The sequence below is a fragment of the Lagopus leucura genome, unplaced genomic scaffold (assembly GCF_019238085.1).
Source record: "Lagopus leucura isolate 7727_CA_CO unplaced genomic scaffold, USGS_WTPT01 Super-Scaffold_100009, whole genome shotgun sequence".
Taxonomy (NCBI): domain Eukaryota; kingdom Metazoa; phylum Chordata; class Aves; order Galliformes; family Phasianidae; genus Lagopus; species Lagopus leucura.
Genome location: NW_024962266.1, coordinates 20,353,508 through 20,367,314, shown reverse-complemented (window position 1 = coordinate 20,367,314; position 13,807 = coordinate 20,353,508). Strand labels below are relative to the sequence as shown.

Sequence of the window (13,807 nt, the reverse complement as noted above, 5' to 3'; positions counted from 1 at the left end):
AGTTAAAGCTGGCTCTCTGCTGTAATAAATAGCAACACCCACTTCCTCTTCAAGAACGGCTTTAGAACCACTGCACCTGAAAGCAGACTTCTTCAATGCATGTTTTGCCTGGAACTGAACAGCGTGCTGATGGCCACGCTGACTGCTTGCTGCCTATCGTTCAGACAGCAGCATCAGGAAGCAGCTCTGCAACACAGTCCTCAGTGCAGTCCTTAGTCAATCCAGAGTGTTTATTCTTGCACTACTGAGATAAGAGTAATTGGTTTAACTGGTGGGAGAAAAAAAAAAATAGGCCCTGGAGTGTTTTCTTGTTTCTGAGGAATAATCACCATGACTGCTTGTCACCAGATTAGACAGTGCTTTGCATTTAATCAGTATTGTCTGTCACAGATTTAATCTTAATTAAAATCTCACCATTTTTTTCTTCATTTCTGACTTCATCATTAACCTCCACTGATGGAGCAGGTAAATTATTAATGCTATGCACATGAAGAAATGACAAAATATTTGATTACTTTGAAACATATGGAATATCTTGTGAAATGTGAATTGAAAGTCCGATATCTTCTTACTTTTCTTTACTGCTCAGGTCTTAAATGCTCCCCCTGCTGCTTATAGTGAGGAAGAAAAGAACTTAAATATTTAAAAATGAGAATTTAGTGAAAACTTCACACAGAATTGTAGGGGTTGGAAGGGACCTCCAGAGATCGTGTCCAACCCCCCTTACGTAAAATGCAGTAGCTAAATCATCTGGCTAAACATTTGCAATGACTTGTTTGACATTTGCAACTGCCTCGGATAAGAATGTCTTTATGCTGCCTCAGGATCCAAAATGATCTGTTCCTCACCAGGTCTGGTCTTGTCAAAGAGGTGAGAAGTCAAACAGGTTCTCAGACTCTGCTTTTACAAGGCACAGCCCAGCAAGGAGAGCAATTGCAGCTGTGGTGCTGAGAGTTGGCTGAAAGGCAATAGGAACAAACAGAATTCACTCCAAAACTACTATGGCAGGATTGAATATGGAGTTAAGTATTTGTGCTCTGTTCTGCCTGATGTAATTGTATTGCCTGAAGCACCAAGAACATAGATTTGCCCTTACCTGATACATCACTAATATGTTTTTAAACGAATTCCAGTAATTACAGGTATTGCTTCTTAGTTACTGAGAGGAAAACCCCTCAGCTGAGTTACTGCTGGACACCCTGATCTGATCTTTTGTTACTGCCAGAACACAGGAACAAAATGAAGGTGCCTTGTCATGTGCTGCTTGTGAAACCATCTGACTCAAACAACCTTGTAAAGATCAGCGCTTATTAGGCTTCATTCCTGATGTGCTGTGTTTCAGTGTCCCAGGTGAGCTGGCCTTAACAGTTCACAGCATGTTAAGATCTCTGTTTTTTCTTCTCAGATGCTGATTTTTGAATGTCTGATGTAGTTCAGTATTATTTGTGTGGTTAAACACCCGGCGATCAATTTTTACTTTAACATCCTTAGGTCTCCACAAGTCAATCATTGCATAGCTTAAAAACACTCCATTCTCAGGATTATTGCACCTTTGTACATTTTATTAACCAAAATACCACGTATGGGAAATAAATTACAAAAAATTACAAAGAAATTGCTAGTAATCTCTTTAGTGAGTGAAATAAGACAAAACATTAAATATTTGTAAGAAATCAACCAAAAGCATTTTTTTAATCTTAAACCATTATGTAAAACTATAAATCGAGTTCCATTCTCTATATATCCTTCTCAGAGAATCACTGTTTATCCTTCTAAGAACATCACTGTTTGTCCTTCTAAGAGAGTCAGTATTTTATGTACATGACTACTGTGAACCATCAGCTCAAGTCCCTGTTAAATTCCAGCTGACTTGGGAGCCTCAGGAAGGTTAACCAACATTTCAACCAGAAGCAAATCTGTAACAAGCAGCATTTAAACAATTGAATTTAATTATTTTGTTTAGCTTAAAAACGATTATTATTGTCAGCTGTGTGCTGGACAAGGCATGAAAGTAACAAGCACGTTTCTGTAACAGCAAACACTGAACAAAGTCAGTGATCGCAGGCTTGCTGCTCTGTTTACAGGAATAACAGGCTAGTTATGCTGAGTTTGGATTTTGCTGATTCACTATACAGACTACAGAAAAGTCCATCAAGCGCTGACTTATTGTGAGGGCAGCTTTAGTGCCTGGGTCTCCAAGAGGGAAGGAGAGCCACAAGACAAACTGAAGGGCTCAGTTCTGCATGGCCATGTTGGTACCAAAGGGGGAAAAGTGCTCAGCGCTCTGCAGCACTGCGCTGCAGTGAAGTAACAGAACCTCCATCGTTCAACATCAACAGCGTACATTCTTGTACCGTACTGTCATTTTAACTCTAAGGTAAATTAATTCTTCGTTCCCCGCCACTGTGACCCATGAACAAATCTAACACAACAGTAATCTTAAAAAAAAAAACAAAACACAAAAGTTTCTCTGGAAATGTATTAACCAGCAATGTGAGGTGCATTTTGGCTGAATTTTTCCTTGTTTTTTTTTCTCTGCTTGTGTCTCACTGCAACACTTCATGTAATGGTTTTTACATGCATGCAACTTCATGATCTCCTTCATCTAGAAATTACAACAGGAAGCTACAGTATTACAGCTGTGGTATTACTGACATGGCATGGGAAAGTACTTTAAATTCTCATCCACCTTTGAAAAAGGTAACAAGAGTTGACTTTTTTGTTATTCATCTTAGTGTAAAAGCCAGGCATTATGCAGCATCTTCCCCAAGACTGTAGCAGAAGCTGACCGTGGGTGAATAGGAAATGTATCAGACTTGAGCTGTGACCTTCACTCTGTCCCTTTGCCTTCCACAACTACCCTGGAGAAGGAGGCTGCTGCTGTTTGCTGTCTTTTGCTTGCTCCCATTTCCTGCACAGGACCAGGCAAACTAATGAAACAGTCTCTGGAGAATTTCCTTTTGGGGTTAAGGAATGGAGATGTTACAAGATTTCTTGTTTAAAATAAGCCAGCTTCATGAGAAGTGAGGGAATGCAGAAGAATGTTCTTCTGAGGACTGAAAACATACATTCCCTAGAGAGTTACAACGCAGGGCAATGAAATGCTGGATACATCTGAAAAGTATCGGCCTTGAGTTCGAACAAAAATTATTTCAGAATGCAATAGCAATAAATAACTTTTTAACTCTTACATAAAACAAAAACAGTGGGAGAAGACATTCTTGAGGGAAAAACATAACTTTTGCAAAAAGCAGCACAAGTTTTCCCATTGCCAGGGTGTCTCAACTTTGCCCAGGCAGATAAATGGGTATCTTAATGGGATTCCCAAAGATCAGCATCAGCAAGGGAACTGACTGCTTCCACCTTCCCCCAGACCGTAAGTGCCATGATGCAGTGTTCCTTCTATATCTGACAAGCTGAAGTTTGGATTGAGATGCTGTACACAACGCTTGGATTTTCAGTCCCTATCAGCACGTCTTCCTCCTCAGCAGCATGGAAGCAGCATGGAAGAGGTGCTGGTGAGTTCCACTTCACCTGTGCCCAGCACCTTCATGGAACCGCATTACTCTGTGAAATGTGTCAGCCCCAGCAGCCTGAATCTTTCTGCTGGGGGAGTGGAAAAGTAGGTTTTCTGCTCCTCAGAGTACCTTTCCTTCACTTCAATGATATCCCTGTAGCGACCGTCCTGCCAGTGGAAATTGAACAACTCCAGCAACTCTGTTCTTTTCTGCTCCGTGCTCACACAGTCAACCGGAGCAGGCTGTGCCAGGAATGGTACCTGAACATCTGGGAACAGCAGGAGACCCCGGATAGCAAACCAACCACCGTACTTGGGATGGATACATACGCCAAAGATCTTCTGGAAGTGAAAAAAAAAAAAGATCTAGGATGTCTCACTCTGTCTCTGGTAATGGTTAGAGGTCAAGCAATTTCTTATGCTTCTGGCTCCCTGTTGGAAAGTTATTCAGGGAAGAAAACCCTTCCCTGAGCACATGGCACTTGATTTCCATTTTCCTATGCCCACACAAACCATAATGTAACGTAGGGAGAGGGCTCTTTGAAAATGTAACAGAGATTGACTAGTGCTATTTTTTGCTATTTACAATGCTACAGTCAGCAGGTCTTTAACACTGAAGTGTATTCTAAGTAGGCTTAAGAAATAAATATTCTTCTCCATTTACACATCCCTCTAACACACCACAGAGTTTTGGCTGCCTCTGACTCCAGCCTGAAACTGTTCATTTACCTACACAGCTATGTGGATCTGGACTTTGTATTTTCCTGCAAGAACAACTCATCAGTAAAAACAGTTGTATGATTTGGTGATAGACGTTTGGTGTCTCTTCTCAGATTGTGTCTTTGCCTCACCTTCTTCCCCCAGGGATCAAGCTTCACATCCTTCCTCTGGTAGTAATATGCAGCTCCAGCAACATGAGCAGCTGTTTGTGCCAAGAACTTGGGCCTTCGGCTTGGCAGTATCTCGTAATCAAAAATGACATCCACTTTCTGGTCAGGGAATATCTGGGGAAAAAGAAAAAAACATCAGCACAGACCCATAGAAAAAGATTTGTCATTACAGAAGCACTGGATACTAGCAAATCAGGCACAGTGAGAGGCCTGCACGTTCCACACCCTGATATTGAACTCTATCAGCATGGTCACACCTTTGGGTGTTGAACTCTGACTGTAAAGCATCCTGCATAACTACAGGTTGTACTGGCAGAGACAGAATGTGAATGATGCTTTGCCCTTTTCAAGAGCAAGGGCAGGAACCTAGAAGGCTTTGTTTACTGTTCAAACCAGCTGGTGGTTATGTGCCACAATATTAAAAGGAGTCAGCTTTTCAGGCTCTTACCTCCTTCACACTTGATAAATGATGAGACACACACTGATCCACAGGGTCTCTGATTATTTTTAACCGTTCTTTATTCACAAAAGGCTTAAGGGCTTTGTCGAACATTGAGGGCGTGCTGAGGACAACAAAGGCCAGTGTGTCATCCGGGTAGGAGAGATGGAAGGCTGGCTGGAGAACTGCATTGTACCATCCAACCTTTAGCAAAGAAAAGCAAATCTCCATTAAAACAGGCACACCATTCTTTTGCAAGTGGATATGCAAGAATTTTAAAAAAGAAAAAAAAAGCCACCTTAATTTGCAACCCAGATACACAGCCGGCGGCCGTCCCTTCACACCGAGTGTTTCTGCATACTGGGATTTGGTTTCTGGAAGCTGTACCTTGATGTGAAGGATCTACTGCATCCAGCTCATGACTGCCCCTTCTATCCAGCTCTGCTCAGAAACCATAGGTGGAAGACTGAGCAACCATTCTCTCCATGGTTAATCAGATGCTTTGGTTTAGATAACTTCTACAGCTGTTTTCTCCCTTACTTGGATCCTGACTTGGACACATTTCCTACTGCTTGTCCAGCTTCTTAGCCTGTCTGTGACCTGAAAGCTCAGCCATCTGTTTGAACAGGACTCACTTTCACAGCACACACCCACTGTGCCAGCAGAAGCAGATTCATCCTGAATTCAAATCCTGCATGCACATATCCCTGCCTGTAGGAAAAATCTCACAGAACCTCTATCCCACAAAAGCAGTCCTCTCTGAATAGCTGATTTCCAAAAGACCTCAAAGGGCTTTTAACAGCAGGAGACCTCCTAGGAAATAAAGCACGGGGCTATAGTTTATAATCAGCTCAAGAGCTGAAGCTTCCAAAGTCCTTTTCTGCTTAAAGCCAACGAACTGTAGTGAGATGGTATGAGTTGCAATTAGCTGTGTCCACTATAGGAGGGGCACTGCGTATTTCTTCACCGGGAAGCATTTACGTGTGAAAGGAAAGGCAGTGAAGCTCCCAGCAGTGCCAGCACACCAGCTGTGCACACACTGTGACACAGAGCATCTGGAAATTTCTTTGCGGGCCTGGATTTAGCACAGCCCACAACGAGGGGTCAGGCCAGGAGGAGGTGGCAGGAGGATGTGAGAGGACAGGGCTCAGGGCAGCGGCTGCCTCACAGCACCATCTGTTTGTGGGTTACAGTGCCTGCACCCTTGGGATACCACAAAGACCAGGTCTGACATTCAGTGACGTGGCTGTGGTATGAAGCCTTAAGCTGCAGGACACTGCTCACCTCTGCGTGTCAGTGGTGTGAATTTGAAAGAGACATAGAGGTGACGTGAGCAGCCAGTCCTGCACATACATAAACACGAATGCAAACTCAGTTCACTATAAAGATGCATTTTCACATCGGCCTCAGTGCTGACTCAGTTCTGTGGCTCTTGTTCAAGAAGCTGAATTCAGATGCTAAAGGAATCGCAGAGATGTGAATCCAAGGTTTGCTCATTTCCCAGTTCACACCACTGACTGCATCAGGGCAAAGCGTGTGACAGTTACACCTAGAAAGAGATACAGTGCTGTAAGCCCAGCACGGAGCTCAGCACGCGGGCAGTGCAAGAGGCAGACAGCAATACAGCGCACACACGAATCTGCATTCACGAACCCACGCAGCAGTCGGCACTTACACAGCGGTACGGTGCTGAATTTAGATTAAATTTTAAACCTGCTCGGAGGACTTTAACCCCGTCGGTTTGGAAGCACTCTCGTGCCCTCCCCCGGCAGCACAGGGCCAGCAGGGAGGCCCCGAGCTGCTGCGCTCCGCGGGGTCACGACACGGGCTCCCATCCCCATCCCCGCACCGTGCCGGCACTGCCGCCTGCTGTCGGCCGGGAGGAGCGCGGCAGCTGCCGGCTGACCTTCACCGGGGGCGGCCGCCCGCACGTCCCCGCACCCCGGACTCCCTCCCGACCTCGCCGAGCACCCCGCGCCCCGGGACGGCTGCATTTCCCCGCACGACGCCAGCGAGGGTGACGTCACGACGACCGCACGCCTGCGTGACGTCAGTACCTTGAAGGCGTGCACCTCAAAGCCGAGCGGGCCCAGCGCGCCGCGAAGCCGCTCCGCCACGCGCTCCTCCATGGCGCGCGGAGCACCGCGGGAAGGGTAGTTCGGCCCGCCAGCAGCGGGAGGGGCGGAGCCGCGTCTCCTAGGAGACGGCCGCCCCGAGGCACCATGGGAGTTGTAGTGCGCTGCCCGTGGGAGCGCCGCCATTTGCAACCCGTGTGCGCTTTATAGTTCGAGCGGGGAGTCTCATTTCGCGTCCAAAAGATGCAAGTGTCCTTTGTACAGCTGTAGGCGCTGCCTGAGGTGGGTTCTGCAGCGGCGCAGACTGTCTGCTTTCCCTCTTTGCAGCCCTTACCAATGGCTGTTGCTCTTGGTCTCCGGTGCGCCCACCCGTGCTATAGGGCTGCTCCACAAGCGATGCCGGCGCACACCTGGAGGCGGGTGCCGGTGGTACGGCAGCACAGGCTGAACTTCCCGCCTGTGTCCCGTTCCGTGTCGTTACCGTACAACAGATGGCAGTAGAGGGGCGGTCTGACAAAATGGCGTGGTGCGTCGTTTCTGGTGGAAATGCACAGCTGCTGGTGGAGACTGTGGTGGGAAAAGAGTGTGTTACAACTACTCAGCTACAGCTGAGTATTTGCTCTATCAAATAGCATTCTTGTGCTCTTTGGAGCTGTTGTATTTTCTATGGAAATAAATAGGAGGCATCACTTTCGGAGCAACCTACATGTATTGCTCTATATTATAGTATTTCTCTTTCTCCGTAACAAAGCCCTGCCTGGCTGTGTGGGCAGCTGCTTTGTGTTACGCCTTTTTCTCTTTCTATCTGAATCTATGTATCCTCTGCAGCTGCCTGGTTCTCTACCATCATACCCAGCCTGAGATCTGGGCTTCTTACTGTCATCTCCATAGCAGCTTCCCATAACCTTCATCATTAGTTCTAGTGCAGCCTTTTCCTGCTGTTAGTCCTGAGTTCTGCTTCAGATCTGCCAGATCTCTGGGATGGTCTTCAGATATACAGATGTCCTTCATGGGGCTCCCTTATGCTAGAACTCCAGGAGCTGTTTCTTGTAACCGTGCCCTATGTAGGAGGAGGACTGAAGGGTTACATCTATCTTGTTTAGAATTAATTTTTCTTCTCCATGTTCTCCTGTATTTCCAGCTTTCTGGCTGTGTTCTTTCCTGCACTGATTCTCAAGCAGAAGTCTGCTGTGACTCCACGCTGTGCTCTGGGAGAACTGTGGGAGGACAGCATGCGTGCAGCTTGCCTGCAGGCTCTGCATCCATCCCTCGCCTTTGGGAGAGCTGTGGGCGGATTTTGTTTTGTTAGGTTTTGCCTGGCAGCAGAGATGGAAAATCAGATGCAGAGTATAGCTTAGCCAGAGCCTTTTTGGGGGTCTTGGTGAAGAGGGCAGTTAGGTGTTTTCAGCACATGTATCAGCGAGGAATAATGTAAATGTCCTGATATAGCAGCCAAAATGGAGTAGGTGATTTTTTGAGTTGTTGCAGAAAGTGGATGATCTTTGCAAAAGAGAGAATTGGAAAAGATTTGATAGAAGAATAGGGAAAGAAGAAAGCTGAAGGTATGAGGATACAGGCTGAAATGAGAAAGGCCAACAAATGGACTGTATCTTCTGCACTGAGCAGCACGTTACAGCCCTGGAAGCCTCCAGCTGCAGCAGGATACTTGCACAGCCACATCGGGCATAGCGGATACATCTCTAGGGGATTCCAGGGATTCCCAAGTCTGTGCAGCTCCTGGACTTCAAGGAGAATATCTGCCTGGGAGCTGCAGGACTGTGCCACAGCTGGCTGCTCCCAGCTCCGGCAGCACAGCCATTGCCTCAGCCAGCTCTCATGGGCCCTGTGCTGGCAAGCTCAGAGGTGCTGGGGTCTGGTCTCTCATCTCACAGCCATTGTTTGCCAGCTTCCCATATGGTGCCCTTTGTACCTGCCTGAGGAGAGTATTTATCCTGTGGGGCACAGGTAATCTCTGTGGCTGGCATGGTTCTGTTTTTGCTGATGCTGAAGGTTGTAGATTCGTCAGCCTTGTGAGGCGAGGTGTTCTTTTTAAATTCTGAACTGCAAAAGCTCCACGTGGGTATGGCTTGAGTGTGTGTCCTGTCTGGTGCAGGACTCCTGGCTGGGTGCAGGCAAACGTTCAGCCCTGAGACTGGCAGCAAGGAGGTTGAATGGCAGACTAATAGACATACCCTGAGAGTTAGCACCTTCAGCTAATTCTGTGTGGGTGTTGTGAGCACTTGCTGTTCCCTTCCTGGCTGTCCTTAGAGCTGAGCTGACAAGATCTGAGTTGGCTCACTGGTTCCCCTAACCATCTCACTCCTCCCTCACATGTTCTGCTGGTGGGAACTAAACTTGTGTCGCTGACCTCTCCTAGCTTGGGCCCTGCTCCCCCAGCCCCTACCCCACGGCCCTGACTGCTCCCTGGAGATAAGAGCAATGTCTGAGCTTCCTTGTTGAAGATCTTTAGGTCTTTCTGACCCTGTTTAATTGTACCCTTTTCTTCCTGACCCCAGCTGCCCTGGGAGAGCTGTCAGCCGTCTGAGTGGTCACAGGTCGAGGTAGAGATTCATGTCATTGCCCCCAGAGTTTGCTTTCTCATGCAGCCTCATGTTATGGTAAAAAAGCATCCAGAGAACAAGTCTCAGTACTTGGGGAAGAGGGGAAGCAGTGATGTCATTTGGAGGGATCTATGTCACAGGTGTATATATATACATTTTATTTTTAGTAAAACCACAACACACCCATTCATCTCCCTCAGGCTGGGCTGCCATTGCATGGGCAAGAGCGTGACTGGGTGTCGTCATGTAGTGTTCACACAAAAGGAGCTTTTATTCTCTGTATTCTCCAGGACAGTAAATAAATATCACCAAGCCACAACGCTGTATTGCCTGTAGCATAAGGGATTTTCCTTCTGCTTTCCTTCCAAAGCTTTTGAAACCTCTTGCTGACCCAGTGAAGGGGCTGTTGCCCTGCATTAGGCAGGAACACAGGGCACAAATCGTGGCAGTTTGGTGACTGAGATGGAGTTAAAGAGTATCTTACTTCCTTGTTTGCTCTTCTGATCTTTCTTGCTCGTGACCATAAGCGTGTGACTGCCTGTCTTTATTAGTAGAGAAGCATTAGTGCACACTGAGCATGGAGGTCAGTGCAGCTCTATTATTAGGTTTTCTTCGATAAAGGATATTGGATCAATTTGGTGGGATGTTTAATGCAATAACGGAACTTCACTGCAGTTCTCATGGTTAAATATTTCTTCCCTCTTTCTTTCTAGAGGAGCCTAAGGCCTTCCCATGTTATGTCACACTGTCATGCTGTGATTTCCTGGGATGAATTTTTGCTGTCAATACCAGCATGAAATGTGCCCACCCCTCTGCTGTTTCCTGCCCTGGCCTCATGGCACACTGCCTCAGGAGCTTCTGCCACTGCCTGCCGTTGTTGCGCTGTGAATCTGATCAGAGAGCTGAGCTGCTTCTAACCAATGTATCGTTGTTGGTTTTGCTTTGTTTTGTTGTAATGCGTTTCCCAGGGCTGGCACAACTAAGATAACAGGATTGGTACAATAGAGATAGTGGGGCTAAGTGAGGAGGGAGGTGTTCTGCTGCCAGATGCTGCTTCTGCTGAAAACAGAACATCTGGGATGTGATATTTTAACCTTCTGGTTTAGTGAACTTGTCAGGTGAGGTGTCCTGTTCCTTCCCAACACGGTCTGGCTCCTGCACTGGAAGTGTTTGCCATTGTGACTGTGGCTTTGAGCAGAAATGAGCTGGCCTAGGCTTTGTGTTTTACTCCTGCATGATTTAGTTGGTTGGAGCCACTGGTGTCAAAGACAGATGAAATCTGGTCCCTGTGCATTTTTCCTGCCAAGGTTTGTGTATCATGGGATTTGCCATCTGCTTTATGCCATTGCTTGTGCTTGTGCAATAAAAAAAATGCTATTAAATGAGAATGGCAGCAGTTTCTCCATATGATAAGAGCTGTCAGAAAAGGTGGGCAGTGGAGACTTAGGTTCAGCAGCTTAATCCTTGAACTGCTGCTTCCTTTTTTTTTTTCTTAGGGAGAAGCAGGAACTTGCTGAGAGGCAAAGTGGTTTTCTCCATCTTTGGGTGGGAATTCTATCTCAGAATTCAAGTTCAAAGACCTCAGCTCCTGTGGGCTTTCCAGCACTGTAGAGACTGCAGTACTTGAAGGTGAGTGAAGTGCCTGCACTCTCAAGGCTTACAGATGTTTGTCACAATAATGCAAATGGTGGGGTCTACAGAAGCTTTTCATGTCTGCTATTCAGAACACTCCAGAGTTCATACAGATGATTTGACGAAGGCACTTGCTGTGTCCAGTACTACTGCTGGGGGTGAGCATTAGGCACGTAAAGGCATGAAAGCAGCGGGGTTTGGAGTTGCAGACTAGCATTCAGGTCACAGCTGAACCTTTGCTCTGGGCTCTGCGAAGGACGGAGGTAAGGTGTGTGCGCCTGTGTCTCCTTTCATCCTCCCCCCATCTAGTGTCAGGGCAATGTAAAGCTGCGTGTGAGGGCCAATTGTGATGCTTATCACTTCCTCCGGCAGCTCCAAGGTACCACTCTTTAATGTGGCTCCATCTTTGTTTTGGTGCTGACATGCAGCCAGTGAGATTAGGAAGGTGGAAATAGCTTGCTTCATAAAGGTTCATCTCTCAGCCTCTTTATACTTTTGGATTCCTGCCTTGCTTTTAGGATATAAAACCTCCTTGTGTTTTCATTAACGCTCAGCATTAAAGGAAATCGGGAACAAAGGGCTAATGTTCCTTTAAAAGAAAAAATTCATGCCCTACTTTAGTAAGATGCTTAAGATTCTTGTGAATGGAGGCTGTAAGGCATATTAAACTGCCTTGTGTTCTGTTTTCCCGTTTTACTAATCCTGCTGACTCAGACTTCACTAGCAAACCAGCAACAATTAACTGCTTTGTAGCTGCAGTTGTAATCTGACATCTCTGGATGTCAGGTTGTTGTGAGGACAGCACCTAAGGAGCTGCCATGTCATATCAAGGGGTCAGATTTTTTCCTTCTAGCATTTATTCTGAGGCGCGTGCCAGGTATGGACTCCTGTGCAGCTCTTTGCCAATCAGATGCTGAAGCACCATCCTTCCTTTAATAATGCTTCTCTGTCATTGTATCAGTAGAAACCCCGACCAGTATTACAGTAGGAGCGCCCTGTAGCTGTGTTGATACATGGACATCTATTTTATTTTGAACTCACATAGTATTTGGGGATGATATTTGGTATTTCTTTGTTTCAGTAGAAGGTGAATGAGGATGTTTTTGTATTAGAATTTGACAGAGGTTGCAGTCCACACTGAGTCAGCATTTGTTCTTGGGGCACATGGGGTAAGGAGTCTGAGGAAGGCCCATTCCTTGTTCTGGTGCTGTAGGCTGTAAAGATATCTCTGTACTGCATCTTGAGCTGGAGGTGAGTGTGCAGGAAAAGGGGCCAGAAATACACTGGAGCAAATGACCTCAGCAGTGACCTGCCTTGCTTGAACTACATCTGTGTGGCCTTTCATATTGATCCGAAAAAGCCTTCTTTAATGCAGAGGATGGAGAGAACTGCCTCTTCAGTGGGGAAGGTTGTCTCTGGCACATGGGATAGTGCAGGAGACAGATCTGTGGCGTTCCCTTTGGTGCCAACTTCTCAGTCAGTATGAAAGGCAGGGGAATGTGGCACGGATTGAGGAAAGTGAAGTGGGCACAGCAGAGCTTAGTTAAAACTGGTTAGAAAAGCAGAGGTTGGTGCTGCTAATCTGAGAGCAGCAGATAACGGGTTGGAACCAGAGCACACACAAGCCTGGGTGCAGAGGCAGCAGCTGCTTCTGTGGCCTACATCTCACTCAGTTACACCAACAGTGGCTTTTGCTTTGAAGCTGTCTGAGATCAGTTAGTTTTCTCTCACCAGGGAACAGCTGCTTCCCAGAGTTCAACTCTGTTTCTTACAGTGGACCTGAGTATGTGAGCAGCTGTTAGCAGGTCATGGTGAGGATATCAAGGGCAGCTTGGGTGGCTGGAATGTCAGGACAGTTCTGTCACTCACTGTGGGCACCAGGTAGAAAGGCAGAAGAAAGTGAGCCGTTGTGCCAATGCCTCTCAGCCCCTTGTTAAAAAGGAAACAGGTTTCCTTTCTGCTAGCCAGCCACAAAAAGCCTTGTGCCCAACCACCTACTGCATGAAAGGTTTGAGATCCTTTAAAAAAAAAAAGTGAAAATGATTTTCCATTCCCCAAGGTTATCAATGAGGAAATGGAAGCAATGAGGCCAGTGGCTTGTTCCCCGTGTCCCCACGTAAGACCAGAAGGCACAGCCAGCATTCGCAGTTGTCCCTGGTAAAACTCTTCCGAGTCAGAATCAAATGAATCCCCAAGCCCAGCTGAAAGGCATGCTCCACAAACCAGGAGCCTTGCCTTGTTCCAAGCAGAGCCTAGAATTCTGCAATTCAGACATAGCAGCAGTTTGTAGGAGTATCCCAAAGAGGGCTGTGACTGCTCGTCGTCCTTCCTGCAGCTCCCAGGAAAGACCAGTTTGAAGAAAACCTTTCCATGCCTTTCCATGTCAATCTGTGGCAACTGGTGTGTCTAATTTCAGAGCAGAAGTACTTCTGAAGGAGAGAGGATTAAAACAGGGGAGGGGAGAAGTTCCCCTGCGGGAGATTGTCAACAGATGTTCCATTATAGTTCAAAGAGCCTTAGCAAAAGGCTTCTGCTGCAGGGATGTATTAATTCTGGGCAGTTCATCACAGGGAGACCTGTTTTATGGTTGGGAGGATACCTGTGGTAACTTACTGTGCTCTTTCTTTATTTGAACTGTGGGTGGGGGATTGGGCCTACCTGTAAACAGAGAAGGAACTGAACAGTAGGAACAG

At 46.6% G+C, this 13,807-nt stretch overlaps 1 protein-coding gene across 2 annotated transcripts; it reads right to left on the bottom strand.

Moving 5' to 3' along the window:
- Positions 1 to 1,541: 1,541 nt before the first annotated feature.
- MMACHC (metabolism of cobalamin associated C) lies at positions 1,542 to 6,978 on the bottom strand. Of its 2 annotated transcripts, none has more exons than XM_042874011.1 (4): positions 6,904 to 6,978; positions 4,856 to 5,050; positions 4,369 to 4,521; positions 1,542 to 3,859 (listed from the first exon to the last, which is right to left on the bottom strand). In XM_042874011.1, exons 1-4 carry the CDS (start codon positions 6,973 to 6,975, stop codon positions 3,563 to 3,565), a joined length of 717 nt encoding a protein of 238 aa, XP_042729945.1. In that variant the 5' UTR covers positions 6,976 to 6,978; the 3' UTR covers positions 1,542 to 3,562. The 2 variants fall into 2 exon arrangements, with proteins under 2 accessions (XP_042729945.1, XP_042729946.1); XM_042874012.1 differs by having other exon boundaries at positions 1,542 to 3,856.
- Positions 6,979 to 13,807: the final 6,829 nt, after the last annotated feature.